The sequence below is a fragment of the Rattus norvegicus genome, chromosome 14 (assembly GCF_036323735.1).
Source record: "Rattus norvegicus strain BN/NHsdMcwi chromosome 14, GRCr8, whole genome shotgun sequence".
In the NCBI taxonomy this organism is placed as follows: domain Eukaryota; kingdom Metazoa; phylum Chordata; class Mammalia; order Rodentia; family Muridae; genus Rattus; species Rattus norvegicus.
The window spans coordinates 100,091,050-100,111,598 of record NC_086032.1 but is presented as its reverse complement, the minus strand read 5'-3'; the positions used below and the strand labels follow the sequence as shown (position 1 = coordinate 100,111,598).

At 41.8% G+C, this 20,549-nt stretch overlaps 1 protein-coding gene across 19 annotated transcripts in view; it reads right to left on the bottom strand.

Moving 5' to 3' along the window:
- The window catches only part of Wdpcp (WD repeat containing planar cell polarity effector), a 330,930-nt gene that overhangs the window by 66,794 nt on the left and 243,587 nt on the right, over positions 1-20,549 (bottom strand). For all 19 annotated transcript variants that reach the window (XR_010057369.1, XR_010057368.1, XR_010057370.1 and 16 more), the window contains one exon: positions 11,657-11,759. Coding sequence is in view for 16 of the 19 variants with exons in the window: in XM_039092074.2 (XP_038948002.1) it covers positions 11,657-11,759 (103 nt within the window). In the remaining 3 variants the exon portion in view is untranslated. The remainder of the gene's footprint in view (positions 1-11,656; positions 11,760-20,549) is intronic.

Sequence of the window (20,549 nt, the reverse complement as noted above, 5' to 3'; positions counted from 1 at the left end):
GTGGGTATTGTTGCATGTACGCTATGCTGAGTGCTGCCTCTTAGAGTTTATTCTTACATATGGTGTGTATAGAAATAAAATTTTGTGTATGGTTCTTAAATGCAGTGACAAAATAGGAAGGAGACTAAAGCTGGACAGACAGAAGTACCAGTGGGAGAGAAATAAAGACCATCTTGCAAACAAGCAGCTGGCCCAGGTCGAGAGTTCTGTGGCACCAGGAACCAGTATTCTAAAGCGGGGAGACTTGGAAGAGGTCTCCTTCTGGGCCTTCCACGCCAGAGCTGCACACCATGGAGGAAGCTCCCCAGGCCCTCTGGGACAATTATGGATAACCTGTGTTTCTGGTCATCCCTTTCCTGGACTTAACTTAGACACGATCTGGTGATGCCTGGGCCTGCACACCAAAACAGCCACTGTCCAAGGCTGTGGGTGTAGAGAGGACCTTCTCCAGGATAAGCAAGAGGGATGCTGAATTCTCTAGCATTTTAACCATTTGTCTAGAGAGGAAGGGCAACAAACAGGATCTTCTCCCTTGTCCCAAGGACAGCTGTTGGCAGTTCTGGCTTTTGCTTTCTGTGCCAACAGCCACAGTCTTAGGGCAGTAGGCTAGGTCCCCCGGGAAGAGTAGAGGGCAGTATCAGGGTTTGTAGCCTTTGCTCCTGGAGCTGAAGGACTTGGCTGGAATCGTTCTCACCTCCAGGGGAGAAGCAAATGTGATGCCGGAACTTTCTGAACCAGAAACCCTAGGCAGTGAGTTAAAAAACAGTGCTTACGACAGGACAGGCAAAGCTGAGGTGCAGTCTCATATTCTGGAGGGTCGTGGTCCTAAAACTCGATAAAAACTAGGGGCTGTCCTCTGGTGGCATCCAAGGTCCAGATGCTGGGCCATAAAGGCAGGAAGGTGCCTGTCAGTGGCAGTTGAAGTCACTTGGATAGTACCATGTGTGTTCTTTCACTGGGACAGACTGGCTGCATTTCAGGTTCTGTGGGCATATGGAATTCTGCCTTCAGCACGCCAGTCACCTGCTAAGGCGTGGTTCCTTGTACCTACCCTTCTCCCTTTGTGCAGACCCCCAGTTCCAGCCATTACAAGCTGCGTTCTTTTCTCTGGATTACCTTCCCAACCTTCTGCAGTTAGACTTCCTGTTACCTCCTTGGTGACCAGAGCTATCCTGTGGTCTCTCCTCGTAGTCCAGCTCTTTTCTGTAGCAATCATTCACAGAGCACCTCTATTTGTCCATCTGGCTGCTATCTTTCCATAACTTAAAGAAGAAAGACCTGTGCAGGTTGACTAGCTGACTTTATCTTACCCAAATACTCAGAATACAAACGTGGTTTTGGACTTTTGGATGCTCTGGGGGGGGGGGGGTTGGAATAGTCACATGTATGCAATATATTTTGAAGATGAGACAAATCTAAACAAAGTTTTACACACACACACACACACACACACACATCTTATAATGCAGGTATGGACAAGTTTTGGGGTTTAGTTTGGTGTTCTTTTGTCTGTTTGTTTTGTTTTGTTTTTTTAATCTGTGAACATCCCTGCATCTGTCCTGGAACTTACTATAAAAAAAAAAGGCTGGTCCTAAACTCACAAGAGATCCACCTGCCTCTGCTTTCCTAGTGCTGGGATTAAAGGTATGCACTACCACCCCCACTCAGGTAACATTTTTTTAAAGATGGGGTCTCACTATGTGGCACAGATGGAATCATGGCTACCCCAGCTTCTCCCTGTAAGTGGCATTACTGACGGAGCAACCGTTCTGACTTATACTCTATTCTTAGTGCACCGAGTTTTATTGTTACTAGCACATGGGTCAGATGTGTCCTTGTCTACTAGTGGAATCATGATAGCATTAGAGCATTTCTAATTTCTGACTTAGGAATGCATAACCTGTTTAAAATAGGGTCAATGACTTTTCGTAGACTTAACAGTCATATAACTTAAAGTTATTCCAACCCATTAAGAAGTGAACACTGCACTAATTGTTCTCTGTGGGTCAGTGGCATTTTGTACTAGTTATAATCACCCTGAGGTGACGGTGTGTGTGACCTGTGGATTCTGAAGCTTTTCCTTCTGAAGAACAGTGTATTGAGTACAGCGCAGGGTGCACTGGGTCAGCAGGACACTGGTTTCTATTTGTCAAGTCGAAGGGACCAAGAGTCACTTTGAGGACAAAATTCTAGGAATTTTCTAGATTAGGTAAATGAGTTAGGAAGACCCACCTTAGCTACAGACTAAATAAAAATGGTCATTACTCTCTTCTCTTCCTTTTTTTTTTTTTTTTTATTTTCTTTTTTTTCGGAGCTGGGGATCAAACCCAGGGCCTTGTGCTTGCTAGGCAAGCGCTCTACCGCTGAGCTAAATCCCCATCCCCTCTTCTCTTCCTTTTTGCCTGGGAAGTAGGACTAGCTACCTCAAATTCCTGACACCACTCAGACCATGCCCTCAAGCCCTGAGGCAAAGTAAACCCTTTGTCCAGGTGCTTTGGTTGGGACATTTTATCACAGCCTGGGAAATGCAACTAGGACAGTGACTGGATTACTGTCTGATGTCCTTGCAACTTAATAGGCAGCAAGTAACATCTAGAAATGAAACAATGTGAGCACAGTATGCAGCACCGACTGTGGGGGACAGTCCACTGACGCACAGGTAAACAAGAAGGAAAACAAGGAATTCCACGTAGCCAAGAAAAGACACCATAAGCTGACTACAGCAGAACAGGCCTAAGGGAATTCCAGTGAATAGAAGGGAAAGTAAGAAACACGACTTAATACAGCAACGCACCTACAGTAAAGCAATCCCTGTAAAAGCCCAAGCATGGTGTGCGTGCGTGCGTGCGTGTGTGTGTGTGTGTGTGTGTGTGTGTGTGTGTGTGTGTGTGTGTATGCACACACGTGGTCATAAGTAAAGGAAAACATACAACAGAAAAGGGTCTTCCTATTTGGATTCTTAATGTTACTCAGCATTACAATGCAATGATTTTGAAAAGTACCCATTGAATTACACAGGACTGCTACGCTTTTGTAAGAGTCACACATCATTTCAAGGGACTGCAAGCAAGTTGCAAGTAAGTTTACTTCTCTCTGAGGACGTATGCTGCCTCACTTACTAGCCAAACAAGCTGACAAGTAAGTTTACTTCTCTCTGAGGACGTATGCTGCCTCACTTACTAGCCAAACAAGCTGACAAGTAAGTTTACTTCTCTCTGAGGACGTATGCTGCCTCACTTACTAGCCAAACAAGCCGACAAGGCACTGCCATCTCAAGCATCTCCTCTGGTAGTATCTGCAGAGAGGGAAAGACTGGCAAGTTTGGCTTCTGATGTCCCAATGCAGCTGCAACATTATTTACTATAGAGTGTAACATGTCCACAAAAGAGAGAAAAGTTAGATATTTGTGAAGTCCAGTCTTAATTTCAATATATACCTAACAAAATTTATCTCGAATGAAAATATAAATAAAATCACTAGCACTGCAGTCATCTGACCTGGAAAGATGCTAGAGTTAACTAAAATCTTGTGACAGAGGGATGGGTAGTGTCTAGTGTGAGCTTCCTCCAGGTTCCTGCCTGCTGATTAGTAGAGGGAAGATAAGGATCCGTGTTCAATTCTGTTCACTCGTACATTCTCTTCAACCTGAACATTAAAACAGTCTTTAACGCATACTCTAACTCTTGGTTTATAGCTACTGTTTTAGTTAGCCTATATCAACTATACGAATGATGTGTTTCGTTATGACTTCTGAGTTTTGAGTTTGAATTGCATACATAGGCTCATTTTGGGCCTATGGAATTCTTGCCTTCCATCACGGGTTCAGGGGTTGATCTGAAGTGTCGGTGTTCACTCACTGGGTCATCACCCCAGTCAGGCTCAATCACAATGATGCTTGCTTGTAGGTACTCGGTGTACTTTGCTCAGATAGCCACTGCATCCATTTTCTCCTGTCTGTCTTTCCCCCCTCCTGCAGGACCCCTTCCTTCCCATACACACTTCCCCCACTTTCATGATATTCATGCTGTCTTTAAACTAGAGTTTGCATGTAAGAGAAAATGCTATTTCTGTTTTTCTGAGCTCAGCTTACTTCATGGAATGATGGTCCGCCCTGCAAGTGACAGAATGCTGTACTTCATTATGGCCCAATAAATCCCATTGTGTGAATGTGCACATTTTCTGTACTGACTCCTCAGCTTGCCAAGCGTGAGCAGTGGCCCTGTGAATGTGTGTGAGCAGGACCCCTACTGTCTGGGACCCCCTCCTTCGGCTGTATGTAACTACATCGGTGGGAGAGTTTAGGTCTGGTTTTTCTTTGCCGTGCCTCCATGCTTATTTCTACACCAGCTGAACCAGTGTACATTGCCATCAGACTGTGTCAGAGCTCTGCTCCCCATGAATGTTTTCTGTGTATCTATCTACTTGCTATCGATGTTTCATTTTAGAAATGTCTGTTCAATTCATTTGCCTATTTGTCTATTGGATAATTTAAAACTTGGGGTATTAAGGTTTCTTGAGTTTGTTAATGATCCTAGATATTGACCCCTGAATAGATGTATAGATAGCAGGTACTTTCTACCATTTTATAGCCACCCACTTCCTCGTTGTCCAGGTTTTTTATTTATACAATCCTACTTGTCAGTGTGTGTAATTATGCTGCTATTTTTTAGACACCCCTGGACTATGCAGTTGAAGTGCTGTGCAGCCCTGGGGTGCTAATGTCCAAGCCAGATAAGGGTATGGGTTTCCTCGAGTACACAAGAGAATGTGGAGCCAATCAGCCAAAGCACTGAGCTATGCACTGGGCCTTAGACTCCTGGCTCTCTATCCTGCCCACTGGTAAAGCAGCGCTGGAAAGAGGAGGCTGTTGGACGCCAGTGATCAGCAGGACTTGAGTGTTACCATCCTCAGTCCCACATGCAGAAACTGCAGGGAGGCAGCGCTGTAGGCCAAGCAGCCTAACTGGTCTGGCTCAGCAGTTCTCAGATGATAAGGTCTGCTTCTTGCCACAGAGCTGGGCCACTCACCATCCACCCTTCTGAATCTCCTGCATGTAACTTTTTCTTTATGTCCATATGCAATGTCCCTCTCTACAACTTACTCTCCTGGCCTCCTTCACACAGGTGCCAGAAATTCTTGGGCATATGAGATCCCTAGTGTAGCTTAGCCTTAAATGGTAGGTTACCCCTCAAGCAGATGGTGCCTGGTATATAGCATTTTAAGATACTGGAAGTGACAAGATGGACGTGGACTTGTCATTATTTGTTTTCTCACTAATGCTGGTCTACCACAAAGTGCATCACACACTGTACTTAAAGGCTGACTCGTCTCCTACATTTTGCTACATAACCTTTCTGTTTCTCTATGCCTTCCAGTTGTCCTGTCTTCTTTTGTGATTCCAGAGGTTTGTTTCTCTGTCCCTTTCCTCGTTTTTTTTTTCTTCCTTGAGGTAAATTCTACAGTTCCCCAGATCTTTCTTTTAGCATTTATGAGTCCTGTGGAAGCAGCATTTTATCTAGTCATCTTACCCAAGAGCCTTATATTTCAGCCACTTTTTAATCTCCAAACTTGGCGGTCTTGACATATAAGAAATAAAAGAATTTGTATAGTCTCATGGCATAATGATGGAATGCAAGAATGGTGTGGATGCTTTGGTCATAAGATGCAGAAAAATCTAGCTAGAACTAAGCTGGGAGTGTCCTCCCTGCTGGGCACCCCTCAGTGCCAGGAGTGCTAGGCAGACTGTGGGAAAAGAAGCACCAGCAACAGCTTTGCTCAGCTGTGGGCCATGGGTGATCGAACCAGCTGGCCAGACAAGGTAGCAAGTTTGTTATATGGGCAACTGTAGGGACAGTTCTGATGCTAAGGTCCTGTTCCCCAACTGGTTCCAACCTGTCAGTAAAGAAAGCCACAGGCCAATTACCGGGAAGAAGGTACAGGCAGGACTTCCAGGACCCTGGAGGAAAAGGGAAATGAAAGGAAGGGAGAGGGAGTTCGCCATGCCTTGGAGAGAGGAGAGCCTGGCTGTGCGGTCTTAGGAGGAGCGGTGGGCTGTGGCTGCTCCTATAGGCAGGTGTTCAGAGTGTTTAGCAGGTACTACATTCAACTGACTGAAGTGGGGGCAGGTGGGAGGAGCGGAGCCCAGAGTAATGATAAGGGCACACTTTCCAGGTAGGAGACAGTAGCGCCCAGCAATTGTGCCAAGAAGGCAAGTTGAAAAGGAACAACTGTGTGTGTGTCTTTTATCCATGGATTCAAGGGAAGCTGGGAGGGGGCTGGTAGTGTGGCCCATTCTCAGAGCTAAGGCGGGGTAGTGTACAGATACACACAACAGGCAACCAACCATTTCTCTGATTGAATTTGAGGCCTGCCTCACAGGAAGGTACTCAAATCTAGTACTACAAACTTAGTCAAAAGCCTGTGGCTGGGGAGTTCATGAACCCTACTTGGAGGAAGGTTCTGCTAAGTAAATCCAATGTGTCGATTATACATTCTACCTTCTGAAGAGTCTGATGTGTCTATTACAGTATTGATGTGTCTACAACACTGCCTCCTGGATATCTTTTGCTTATGTCCATAGATGAGTGCTGCTGTCAGCTTTAGCCAGAGATTTCTTTTGTCGTGGTTGGGTTTACTGTAGAGACTCAGAACTAGTCCAAATGTTGACAGTAACTAACTGTTGAAAGCTGAGTCCTAAATAGCTATGATTATCAGCAACAGACATGTACACGGTCGGTCCCATCAACATCCTACCACAGACAGAGGACTGGATCATGAGGCCCCATCCTCCCTAAGATATAAATGAAGTTAATGATCACCAAAGAGAGAGACTTTTTTTTCCCATGGTAACCACTGGCAAAGTACCCATGTTCATGTGAACAACTGCTTAAAATAAAGGGCACAGCACTTTGGCAGGGTTACTTTGGTTAGACATGCCAACTGATCTACCATCTACCTTTTATTGAGAAAGGAGTCTCTGATGACAGACAGAATCCGAGAGAAGCTGCAGGAGAGTAAGCGGCTAGGGAGAAGGATCAGTGTAAGCAACTGCTATGCAGACATGAGTTTGCTTTGCAGCAGCCTCATAGATACAGGGCCCAGCAACCTGTCTGTGACCCTGTGCTGGGCAGGAGGAGGCGGGGAAGGTAATCTACCATGGCTTCTTGGTCTTCTAGGCTAGCCACCTGGTGGTCAACAAAGGGATATAGAAAATGTCCTGGAAAACACTCTGAACCTGACAGACTTCAGGCTTCTAACTTTATCCCAACTGCAAAACATTTCCTTCTTTTCTAAGAAATCTTAAAGTAAATTATTATTGAAAGCCCTTTAGCCTGCTGTGGTGGTGGAGCCTGCTGTGGTGGTGGTGGAGCCTGCTGTGGTGGTGGTGGAGCCTGCTGTGGTGGTGGTGGAGCCTGCTGTGGTGGTGGTGGAGCCTGCTGTGGTGGTGGTGGAGCCTGCTGTGGTGGTGGTGGAGCCTGCTGTGGTGGTGGTGGAGCCTGCTGTGGTGGTGGTGGAGCCTGCTGTGGTGGTGGTGGAGCCTGCTGTGGTGGTGGAGCCTGCTGTGGTGGTGGTGGAGCCTGCTGTGGTGGTGGTGGAGCCTGCTGTGGTGGTGGTGGAGCCTGCTGTGGTGGTGGAGCCTGCTGTGGTGGTGGTGGAGCCTGCTGTGGTGGTGGTGCAGCCTGCTGTGGTGGTGGTGGAGCCTGCTGTGGTGGTGGTGGAGCCTGCTGTGGTGGTGGTGCAGCCTGCTGTGGTGGTGGAGCCTGCTGTGGTGGTGGAGCCTGCTGTGGTGGTGGTGCAGCCTGCTGTGGTGGTGGTGGAGCCTGCTGTGGTGGTGGTGGAGCCTGCTGTGGTGGTGGTGGTGGAGCCTGCTGTGGTGGTGGTGGTGGAGCCTGCTGTGGTAACCCACTAAGAAAGCATGGGCAAGCAGGCGGTCTGAGTCTAGGCACAACTGGTCTACACAGTAAGTTCCAAACAACAATTAAAAAACCCTCTTGAAGGTTGTTTTCAACATCTCTTAAAATTCCAGACATGAGTCTTGGTGTTATGCTCTATCCAGTCACATCACTTTGAATAAACAGAAGAAAGGTTATGAAAACTGAGTGTGCATACCACCCGGCATGAGGACACTTGCCAGCTATTTCTTCTGCTCAAGTGAATCCATTTCAAAAATCTAAATTGCCATCTTGAAAAAAATTGTAAGTTTCACAAAATAATGAAACAATATTCTCTACATATGATTGCAGTAATATTCATAAGTAATATACTTATAATAAATCTAATTCTGAAAAAGATTGGAGTTTTTTAAACAGAACCAGTGTTTTTCTCTTTCCCATTCTGTCTGTCTTCTGCCTTTGGCTGTGAATCTGTGAGCACAGACCTGTCTGCTTCCTCTGTAGAAGCAGCTCAGAGAGAACGACAGCTGGCTGCTATGCACAATAAAGAACAACACAAACGAAATTAAAATCAGTAGAAAACATATCCATGCCTCACATAGAAAACCTCCTTAAAAATTTAAATAAACTCGACTAGCTTTAAATGCTTTCATTTGTGGTTCTAGAGGCAGCTGAAGTGAGAAGCTATGATACCTAGGAGATATAGGAGAAAGAATTTCTCCAACTGAAGAAAATTAACTCATACACAACTCAGTTAGACTATTATATCATATTATATTAATAATATAGCTATCGGTCTGGAGGTTCCTCAGAAAATTGGACATTGTACTACCTGAGGACCCAGCTATATCTCTTCTGGGCATATACCCAAAAGATGCTCCAACATACAACAAAGACACATGCTCCACTATGTTCACAGCAGCCTTATTTCTAATAGCCAGAAGCTGGAAAGAACCCAGATGTCCTTCAACAGAGGAATGGATACAGAAAATGTGGTACATCTGCACAATGGAATATTACTCAGCTCTTAAAAACAATGACTTCATGAAATTCTTAGGCAAATAGATGGAACTTGAAAATATCATCCTGAGTGAGGTAACCCAATCACAGAAAAACACACATGGTATGCACTTATTGATAAGTGGATATTAGCCCAAATGCTTGAATTGCCCTAGATGCAATCCATAGACCACAGGAAGCTCAAGAGGAAGGAAGACCAAAGTGTGGATGCTTCAGACCTTCTTAGAAGGGGGAACAAAAGTACTCACAGGAGGAAATAAGGAGACAATGTGTGGAGCAGAGACTGAAGGAAAGGCCATCCAGAGACTGACTGTGCCCTACATGGGGACCCATCGCACATACAGCCATCAAATCCAGACAATATTGTAGATGCCAAGAAGTGCTTGCTGACAGGAGCCTGATATAGCTGTCTCCTGAGAGGCTCTACCAGAGCCTTACAAACACAGAGGCAGATGCTCGCAGCCAACCATTGAACTGAGAACAGGGTCCTCAATGGAGGAGTTAGAGAAAGGACTGAAGTAGCTGAAGGGGTTTGCAACCCCATAGGAACAACAATATCAACCAACCAGACACCCCCACCCCAGAGCTCTCAGGGACAAAACCACCATCCCAAGAGAACAAAGGAATGGACCTATGGCTCCATCCCTATATGAGGCAGAGGAAGGCCTTGTTGGGCATCAGTGGGAGGAGAGGACCTTGGTCCTGGGCTCAGTGTCCCAGTGTAGGGGATGTCAGGACAGGGAGGTGGTAGGGAGTGCGTGGGCGGGTGAGGGAGCTCCCTCGCAGAAGGGCATGGGGGTGGGAGGAGTGGGAGAGCAGGTTTCTGGAGGAGAAACCGGGAAATTGGACAACATTTAAAATGTAAATCAAACAATGCAATTTAAAAAAATTTAAATGGAAAAAAACAAAAGAAATACCTAGCTCCCTCTTTGCCAATCACTGTTCAAAGCATGAATTAACTTGGCAATCCCACAGTAATCTATAACATAGGCATATTTACTAGGGTATGTTATATATGAGTTACATATAGCATAGGTACTAAGCATATGTTGTAGACAGGACAGCTAGGCACAGAGAAGACCTTGGTAGTGAACAGGTAAGTGTCAAAGGCCAGCTCTGTCACCATATTGTACTCTATAACCTCACTCAGCCATTCTTATAAACCTTCCCAAGTTTATGCTTGTATTTTACATAACCCAACACATCAATTCCTTAAACAGTAGATGACTGCAGATTGTAGTATATCATAATAATATACATTATAGTATATACATTATTAATAATAAATGCCTTTATTATATTACATCTATAGGGTTTTGGCTTATAGGATTTGTGTTTTCCAAAATAATTTTAAGTACAGAATTCATCCTATGTATTTTCTTTATTTTAGCTCTTCTTGTCATACTAATAAGCAATATGAACGTATCATACAGTACCAAGAAGAAAGAAGACATAGAAGAGACAAACTATTATAAATGTTACTGCTACCAACCAATTCTTATTAAGGTAACTTTGTTTTATAGGCATTAACCACATGGCTGTGTCGCACCATGGCTCTCTTTTCCTTACTTAACCTCTACAACAGTTAGACTCCGATTGGTTTGCGCTGGCTCAATGGTGTTGCAATCCCTTCTGTACTATGCCTCAAGGACTGGGCTTGAAGTATTGAAGACAGCTGAGAAGTGCTGGTGTTAGGAGCAAAAGTAACCCAAGCATAACATGACTTATTGGGGAGACACTTATTAGAGTATTTTTCAAGCACTTCCAAAGTAGGAATCTTCTAAAAAATGGATTTAGGAATTACACGCAGACATGTGAAACCAATTCTACTAAAATCTTGGGAGTGTTTGTTTGTTTGCTTGTTTTGTCATTTGGGTGTAGAAGAACCAAGAAAAACAAGAATTCTGATACCCGAATTTCAATACTGGCAGACTCAGCAGCATCAGAGAGGCTGAGTTTAGAAACAAAACGTCCATGCAGATGGACTGTCAATTTGTTAGGTTACACACAATCCCTTTCGTTTTGTTATAAGGTTCTAATGGACTTTCACAGTCAGTGTAGGCTTCTCGTCAGTCTTTACAATATGTATTGAACAGGAACATTAGCAGTTTCTGAGAAATGCCCCCCTTACCGCATGTGTGTATGCACATGTGCATGTGCATGCAAAACCTGAAACACCATGATAACGGAGAGAGTTATTTTAATATATGACATGGCCGTGTATCAGCACAGCGTTGGTTCATGTCAGCACTGATGATAAGTCTCTCTATCCCCAGATCTCATGAGAAGACCAACTGGGACCAGGGAGACGGCTTAGAGGGTAAAAGTGCTCGCTCTAAACCTGAGAATCTGAGGTCAGTCCCTGGGATCCACAGAGAAGACAGGCAGAACCAACTCCCACAGGTTTTCTGTCCTCAATACATGTGCTTTGGTGTGCACATACAAAATAATAATAATAATAATAATAATAATAATAATAATAATAATAATGTATTTTAAAAGAGCAATATGTTTTTACATTCTGGCAAACAGTGACCTTAGCCATTATTATTTATAAATTTCTTTTAAAATTTCAGTTTATCCATAAATATTGTATAATTTCTGAAGGCTTAATAATTCATGCTTTTAAATATAGTGTTAGAAAGTAATTCCAATAAATCAATTATGCCCTACAAACACAATAGAAACAATACTAAGACTCTCCTAGAACCAAAGCACTTTCAGTAAAGTGAAGCAGCCCTTACCGACTCCAGAGCACACTGACTCGACATCAATGTCATCTGCCCTTCTTCTTGCCACTTCAGCCAGTGCCAGCTCACCCATATCCAGGGCAAGGTAATGAATATCCTTTGGAAATAAAGAGATAAAGGCTTGACTAAAATGTAATCTTGATAAGTGTTATAAAGTGAGTCCAAGAGAAAAAAATCTTCAGGTAACAAAACAGATATGAACAAATATTTTTCTGTTTTAAATTTATAGGAATTCTTTACCAGCAGAGGGTAATTTTTCTTTGAGAACATGGTTGTAAATATTTATTTTAAGCCATAAGGTAAAAAGCATGTTTCCAATAAGTTTTATGAAAAATTAAAACTTTAGTTGTGCTTATATCTAAGGATTCAGTGGATAAGGGAGTTTTTCTCTATACATTCTCTCTCTCTCTCTCTCTCTCTCTCTCTCTCACACACACACACACACACACACACACACACACACACACACACACACACACACACACACCACTGCTATGTGTTCCAGGCTGTTCTCAAACTTTTAAGCTGAAATGATCGTCCTCCTTCTACCTTTTTTTTTTTTTTTTTGGTTCTTTTTTTTTTTTTTTTTCCGGAGCTGGGGACCGAACCCAGGGCCTTGCGCTTCCTAGGCAAGCGCTCTACCACTGAGCTAAATCCCCAACCCCTCTCCTTCTACGGTCCTACCATTGTATGCCATTGCAATCTCTCTAAGAGAGTTGACTATAGTTCTCTACAAGTTCTACAGTATACTAAGTTCTCTACAAGGAATATTACACAGAACTTTATTTTTATGAGCCTCGAAAATATGTGATAACATTGATACTACCTTTTTAGACTCAGGTTACATATAATTATTACATATATAATATAATTCCAGTCTCAAATTTTTGGAATCTAGTAGAGAGCCAAGTCATTATTAAGTCAATTGTTGATTTTAAAAATGGACAGATTTCAGTGGTGATTATCTGTACATGCTGAAGCTACAGAGGAAGGAGCTGATCTTTGATTTATGAGAATTCTATCAGTAGAGCACAGCCATACGAAGGGCAGCTGGTGCACATGTGTGAAGTGCTTGACCTGCTCTGTCACAGTGAAGAAGTGCTGGACGCGTGGGAGAGCGCAGTGGAAATTACACTGAATAAGCACAGGAAGTGAGGCCTAGAGTGTGCAGAATGGTCGCAGCAATGAAAATTCTATTGCAAAAAAAATGGAGAAAGGATATAAACAGGCACTCTATAATGAATAAATATAAATGCCCTATAATTATGTAAAGATATTTCATATTATTCAAATAAATGTAAATCAAAAGAACTAATTTCTGAATTTTTGAATTATATGAATTTATAGGAAATAAAATGTCATATGCACAGTATGCAGTGAATCATCACATCAGGGAGTTAACATTCATATTGGCTAAGTTTCTCAAAGTTAACCATTAGTTGCAAAGGTTCGGGAAACAAGCACATTTACTCAGAACAACAGTTACTAAAGACTTCAGAGATCAGGGGTGGGCAAACTGTGCCCAGCGTGTCAGATTATCCTCTGTTGGTACATTCCTCAATGAGAATGGCTTTAGATTTTTAAATGGTTAAAAGATCTGTGTTCAACCACCATTCATGAACTCTGAAGGGCTGTGGAATTAGTGTGAGCTGCAGCCTTGAAAGTGTTTTAAACTAAAATTACAAGGGAAAATTGCTTCTGTGAAACACGCTGTGATAAAATCATCCGGATGAGAACTAAGGTTGTTTGAATTGCAAGTCATGTCAGGCCTACACTGTCAAAAGATGCGTTTTTCAAAGTGATATCCTGATTCCTATACAATTTCCCAGAAATATATTTTAATTTCAAACCAGAGCAATGTTTTTCAGGCCTGTATTCAAGTGTAGAGAAAATTTCCATATTCCAAAAATCCATTTGGTGCACAATTAAGGAGCTTCTACTGGAAATCATTTGCAATGTAATGATGTGCTAAAGACATTCTAGCCTTTCAGTTAATAGAATTCTAAAAATGCTCCCAACCTGTGATGTACTCAATCAAAGCTGTCTCATGCATGTAGGCTGGCATTTGATAATACTGGTATATACACATGGAAAGGTATTTGCAAAGGTTTTCGAAATATGAACGTTTCCTCAGGTCAGCACCAACAAATCAACCTTTATAATAAATTGGAAGTTTGGGAACACTACTATTGTATTTCAGAAAAGCTCAATTTTTCATATTTGTAAGCCTGGATTACAAAAATGTTGTACTCAGTATACATAATTTTATGATATTTTTAACTCCACCAATAACAGGTTTATGGAGGGGTTTGGGAGAAAACTGAGTAAGTAAAGCACTTATTACACAAGCTTAAAGACAGAGGACACACAGAAACCACATAATGTTCCCTCCAAGAAACACACCTCATTATCAAAGATGACGCTATCTTGGAATAAAAAGATGGGAAAAGGTATTCCAGCAAGTTGAACTAGGAAAGCATGAAGTTATAGCTAATTCTAATACTGAACAAAGTGGACAAAGGAGCTGAAAGCTGGTTATTCCAAAAAGACAAAAATTAACAAACCTATTGCTAGACAATAAAAAGATCCGAACATAAGAAGAAATAGAAGAAATTACAACTGATAGCAAGAAATGCAAAGGTTTGTAAGATAATATGGGCAACTCCACATCACAATTCTTTGAGACTTTCATCTACAATTTTGATATTTGAGAAGAAATTTAAGAATTCCTAGAAAACTGTTCAAGAATAGGAAATCTGAATATCAATAAAAAGAAATTGAATCAGTAATACAAAAACACATCTCATTTAAAAAGGCCAGAAATTGAATTTTATAACAGCTGAAGAAGTAATGCTGACCCTTCTCACACAATTACAAATAATTAAAAAGAAACCTTGCAGACTTGTTTTGCAAGGTCAATACTGCAGGATAGAAATGGCGGAGAAGACCACTGCCCAACAGCAGAACACCTCACGAGATCCTCACGAAAACCTCATCAACAAAATGATGAGCCTACATGCTATTAATAGATGCAGAAAGTGAAGAGAATACAGTAAGAATGTTTCTCAGTACACCAAATCCCACATTAGACAAACTATCGACCAGACAGCTTTGTCACCTGAGGTAAGGAAGAAGGCACTGAACACTTTGAGTCCCTACAGCCCTGGTCAGGCCATTAGGCAAGAGAAGGAAATAAAATGAGTTAGTTCTCGAAAGGAAAACATGAAATGGTCTTAGTTGACAGACGACATGATTTTATACACAGAAAACCTAAGATTCCATCAAGAGGCTATAGCAAAAAATAAATTCAGTAAGGTCTCAATATATACAATAAGTAATATTTCTATATACCAACAACAAAGCATGAAAAAGAAAAACAGAACACAACCTAGTCTATAAAATGTTAAAATATTTACAAGTCTAGCCAGAAGGTTAAAAATACATAAAATGAAATTCCCTGAAGAAAAAAGCTGAAAAGATGCAAATAAATTGAAAACTGTCTCGTGTTCAGGACTAGAATCATTAATATTGTAAAAGTATTTATATTATATAAGGTTAGATGGTCTACAGAGTCACTGCAATTCCTAGGAAAATTTCAACATATTTTTTCACAGAAATAGAAAAAAATCTTAAAATTAGTATACAAAAAAAAACTCAAATAGCCCAAATCAAAACAAAACAAAAAATTAATAAACAAAAAAGCCTCCCCTCTAAAAAACAGTCCCCCCCAAAAAGATAGAGGCACTGCACCGCCTGACTTCAAAACATGCTACAATAATGGAGGGCATGACAAGGGCATGGGAAACATGCAAATAAAGCAGGTACACGGCCGTCTCCTCTTGGGTGGCTGTGCTAGTGCTGCAGTGCTGGGGTCAGAGCAGGATATCCTAAATGCTAAGCAAATGTTCTACCACTCAACTGCCCCAGTTTTAGGCAACTAATTTTGAAAGAAGCACTCAGAATACACAGTGGGGAAAGTGGTCTTTTCAATAAAAGACAGGGAAAGCTGGTCATGCAGAAGAGTAATCAAGATCTGTCTCTTACCGTGTACCACATATCAGCTCAAAACAAAAGCTGGTTCTAAGACTGCAAAGCTATGGTAAGGAGAACACTTAGGGAAGAGATCCAGGACACGGGTCTAAAGAGACTAGGACTCATAAGCACAGACAAGACCAGCAACAGCAAAGCAAGACTCCATCACTCCAAAGGTTCCCTCCTAGCACAGTCGAGACACACATGGATTGGGACCAAGTATTGAAAACCACACACTCGATGGAGGCTGGCGTCAGAACACTGCCCTGGCCTCTCATGCATGTGCATTCCATTCTTCCTTTCTGTCTTCTACGACGGTCTTGTTCCTCTTTGCTCCATCTAGACCTTAACTTCCCCTTACAGCCTCACTTCTACTTCCACGGCATGTGTCTGTACACACACACACACACACACACACACACACACACACACACGCGCGTATATATCTAGATTATACATATGAGACCAAATATACACTATTCACGTAAGCATGGCTTATTTTCCTTAATATCATGAACTTCATTCCACCCATTTTCCTGGAAATGGGATAGTATCATTGTTCTTAGAGCTAATAAAACTCCATGTATATTTTTTTCTTCAGGCTTTTAGCATGTAGGGATAATAAATTTGTCAAAGGCTATATAAGTAGCTATTGGGGTAATCTTGTGATTTCTGCTCTGAAATCTATTTCTGTATTCTAATACACCCATTTTACTGATTTTCCTCTGTTGAAACACCCTTGTATTCTTGAAATGAAACTAACAGTTCTTGGTGTATAATTTTCTTACTGTGTTCTTTAATTCAGTTGTCTAGTATTTTATTAAGAATTTTACATCTATGTTTCTGCTGGTTGGTTTTGTCAAGTTGACACAAACCTAGACATACCCAGAAAGATGAAATCTCAAGAGAGGAACTGTCTTTGTCAGACCAGCCTATGAACATCTCTGTAGGTTTTGAGTGTGTGTGTGTGTGTGTGTGTGTGTGTGTGTGTGTTGTTGTTGTTGTTGTTGTTGTTGTTGTTGTTGTGTTTTTGGTTCACGGTTGATATGGGAGGGCCTAGCCCACTGTGAGTGGTGCTACTCACACTGGATAGGTGCTACTGAGTTAAGAAAACAAGCTAATAAACACACAAGCAAAAGAAGAGATCTCACGTGAACATAAGGCACCACACTAAATCCCTAAGACCAAATTTTTCTGGTCCCTGACTTGAAAATAAATGTGTACATATTAAAACAAACAAACAAGCAAACAAAAAATGGAAGCAAGCCAGTCAGCACCATTCCTACCTGGTCTGGGCTTCAGTTCCTGCCTTGAATTCCTGCCCTGACTTTTCCTTTAAAATAACTATATGAGTAAGAGGAAATAAACACTTTCCTCCCTAAGTTACTTCTGATCATGCTTTTATCAGAAGAATAAAAACAAAATTAGAAGAATGTCCATTATGAATATTGAATGAAAGGCTCATTTTGTTTTGTTGTACCCTTACCCAGGTCTGGTGTCAGGATAATAGTGTTTAGCATGAGTTGGTTAATGTACCATCCACTCTTATTTTCTTGATCAGTTTGAGGAATACAATTCCTTAAAGTGACTATAACAGGCCATGGGAAATGTTTTTTGAAATGTGGTGGTATTAATGAGGGGTATTAGTGAGAATGGCCCCCACAGGCTCGTATATCTGAATGCTAGTCACAGGGAGTGGAACTGTTTGAGAAGGAATAGAAGGTGTGGTACTGTAGAGGAAGTGTGTCGCTTGGAGTAGGCTTTGGGGTTTCAAAAGCCCATACCTAGCCCAGTGTCTGTCTGTCTCGCCCTGCCTCTTGCTCTGCCTGCTGCCTTGAGATCAGGCTGTAACTCTCAGCTACTTCCCCAGCATTGTGCCTGATCGTTTACTGCCATGCACCCCTCCCCATAATGACAATGGACTAATGCTCTGAATCTATAAGCAAGTCCCCAATTAAATATTTTCTTCTATAAGTTGGTCATGGTCTCTCATCACAGCAGTAGATTGGATCTAATATTGTAGCTCAGGCTGGCCACTAACTCATGGCAACTCTTCTGTCTCAGCCTCCCAAGTATTGGACTGTGAGTGTGTGAGGCATCATGCCTTATTCTAGGAGACTACTAAAACTTCGATCTCATTGCTCATTACAGATGCTTAACTGTTTATGCATTTTTATTCATTTTGGCAAGTCTTCTGCATTTATCCACTTCTAAACTCTCAGGCATTTGTCTTTATTTAATTTAAAAACTATTATTATTTTCTGTGTATGTATCTGTTTTTTTTCTTCCATAAATTTAAGTGTAAACTATGTGTGCCTGATGCCACAGAGGCCAGAAGAGGGCATCTGATCCCTAGAAAGTTACAGATGGTTGTGACTGGATGTGTGGCTGTTGGGTATTGAACCGGGGTCTTCTGGAAGAGAAGCTAGTGCTTTTTACCAGTGAGCCATTCCTCTAACTCCCAGGTTGTCTTCTGAAGTAGAAATCATCATAATATTCTGTTGAGTGAAATATTAAAAAAGCAACTCATGTTAATGCCAGCTAGGCACTGGCCAGAGACCACTGTCTGTCAGACCTCAGCCTGGCGGAGAGGCATTCTTGTCTTCTAGCCAGGGCCTGTCTCACCAGGTTGGCTCTATCTCTCTGGAGCTCAGAAATTGCTCTCTTCTCCTATCTCACTATGTTCCCATGGCTGGCTGTTGCCATGTACGCCCTGCGCTTTCAAATCCCCGTGGCTGGCTGAGGTGCTCTCTTGTACACCACACTGCACACCTTTCTTTTTTTTTTAATTTTTTATTTTTTTATTAACTTGAGTATTTCTTATATACATTTCGAGTGTTATTCCCTTTCCCGGTTTCTGGGCAAACATCCCCCTCCCCCCTCCCCTTCCTTATGGGTGTTCCCCTCCCACCCATCCCCCCATTGCCGCCCTCCCCCCAACAGTCTAGTTCACTGGGGGTTCAGTCTTAGCAGGACCCAGGGCTTCCCCTTCCACTGGTGCTCTTACTAGGATATTCATTGCTACCTATGAGGTCAGAGTCCAGGGTCAGTCCATGTATAGTCTTTAGGTAGTAGTAGCCTTCCTTTATACAAGTGATAAACAGGTTGAGAAAGAAATTAGGGAAACAATTCCCTTCACAATAGCCACAGGTAATGTAAAATATCTTGCGGTAACTATAACGAAACAAGTGAAAGACCTTTATGATAAGAACTTCAAGTCTTTCAAGAAAGAAATCAAAAAAGATCTCAGAAAATGGAGAAATCTCCCATGCTCATGGATTGACAGGATTAACATAGTAAAAATGACCATCCTACCAAAGGCAATCTACAGATTCGAAGCAATCCCCATAAAAATCCCAAAACAATTCTTCAAAGACATGGGAAGAGCAATTCTCAGATTCATCTGGAGAATTCATTTGGAGGCCCTAAGACCTGACCATTACTGAAGCTATCGGGTGTTCACAACAGGGGACCTACCATGACCACTCTCCAAAAGACTCAACAAGCAGCTGGCAAAAAAACAAACAAACAAACAAAAAAAAAAAACAAAAAAAAAACCAGAATAGCAAAAACAATTCTTAACAATAAAATAACTGCTGGGGGAATTACCACCCTTGACCTCAACCTCTCTACTGAACAGTGATAAAAATCTGCCTGGTACTGGTACAGAGACAGGCAGGTTGATCAATGGAATAGAATTGAAGACCCAGAAATAACCCACACACTTATACACACTTGATCTTTAACAAAGAAGCCAAAAATATACAATGGAAAAAAAGAAAGCATCTTCAATAAATGGTGCTGGATAATGTAAAGCAGAAAAAGCTACTGGTCCAAAACATACAGGAAATCCAGGACTCAATGAGAAGATCAAACCTAAGGATAGTAGGTATAGAAGAGAGTGAAGACTCCCAGCTCAAAGGACCAGTAAATATCTTCAACAGAATCATAGAAAAAAACTTCCCTAACCTAAAGAAAGAGATACCCATAAGCATACAAGAAGCCTACAGAACTCCAAATAGATTGGACCAGAAAAGAAACACCTCCCGTCACATAATAGTCAAAACACCAAACGCACAAAATAAAGAAAGAATATTAAAAGCAGTAAGGGAAAAAGGTCAAGTAACATATAAAGGCAGACCTATCAGAATCACACCAGACTTTTCGCCAGAAACTATGAAGGCCAGAAGATCCTGGACAGATGTCATACAGACCCTAAGAGAACACAAATGCCAGCCCAGGTTACTGTATCCTGCAAAACTCTCAATTAACATAGATGGAGAAACCAAGATATTCCATGACAAAACCAAATTTACACAATATCTTTCTACAAATCCAGCACTACAAAGGATAATAAATGGTAAAGCCCAACATAAGGAGGCAAGCTATACCCTAGAAGAAGCAAGAAATCGTCTGGACAAAAACCATTAGGACAACCCAGGGTTTGAAAATCAAATTCAATATAGAACTAGAAATACTTCAGACAGTTCAAGCAGAAGAAAGATGGAATTAAAAGATAAGGCTTCATGAAATAATGAGAACAATCTAGGATTTGACAACAAATTCAATAAAGAAGCAGAAATAATTTAAGATAGTCCAACTGACAGACAGACAGAACTGAAAGAAGAAAGAAGAATACGGAAGGGAAAGTGATACAAGAAAAGCAGATGGAAAAGAAGCCAGACTGTGAGGACTTAAAGGTACAGTAGACCACGCAATCAATGACCAGAAAGAACTAAAAGCATAGGAGATGGATATGCCAAAGTTGTGGGATAATTCGAGAAGACCACACACTCAAATTCTATGCAGAGATGAGAGGAGAAAAGATCCCAAGTCAATTACACAGACTCGATCT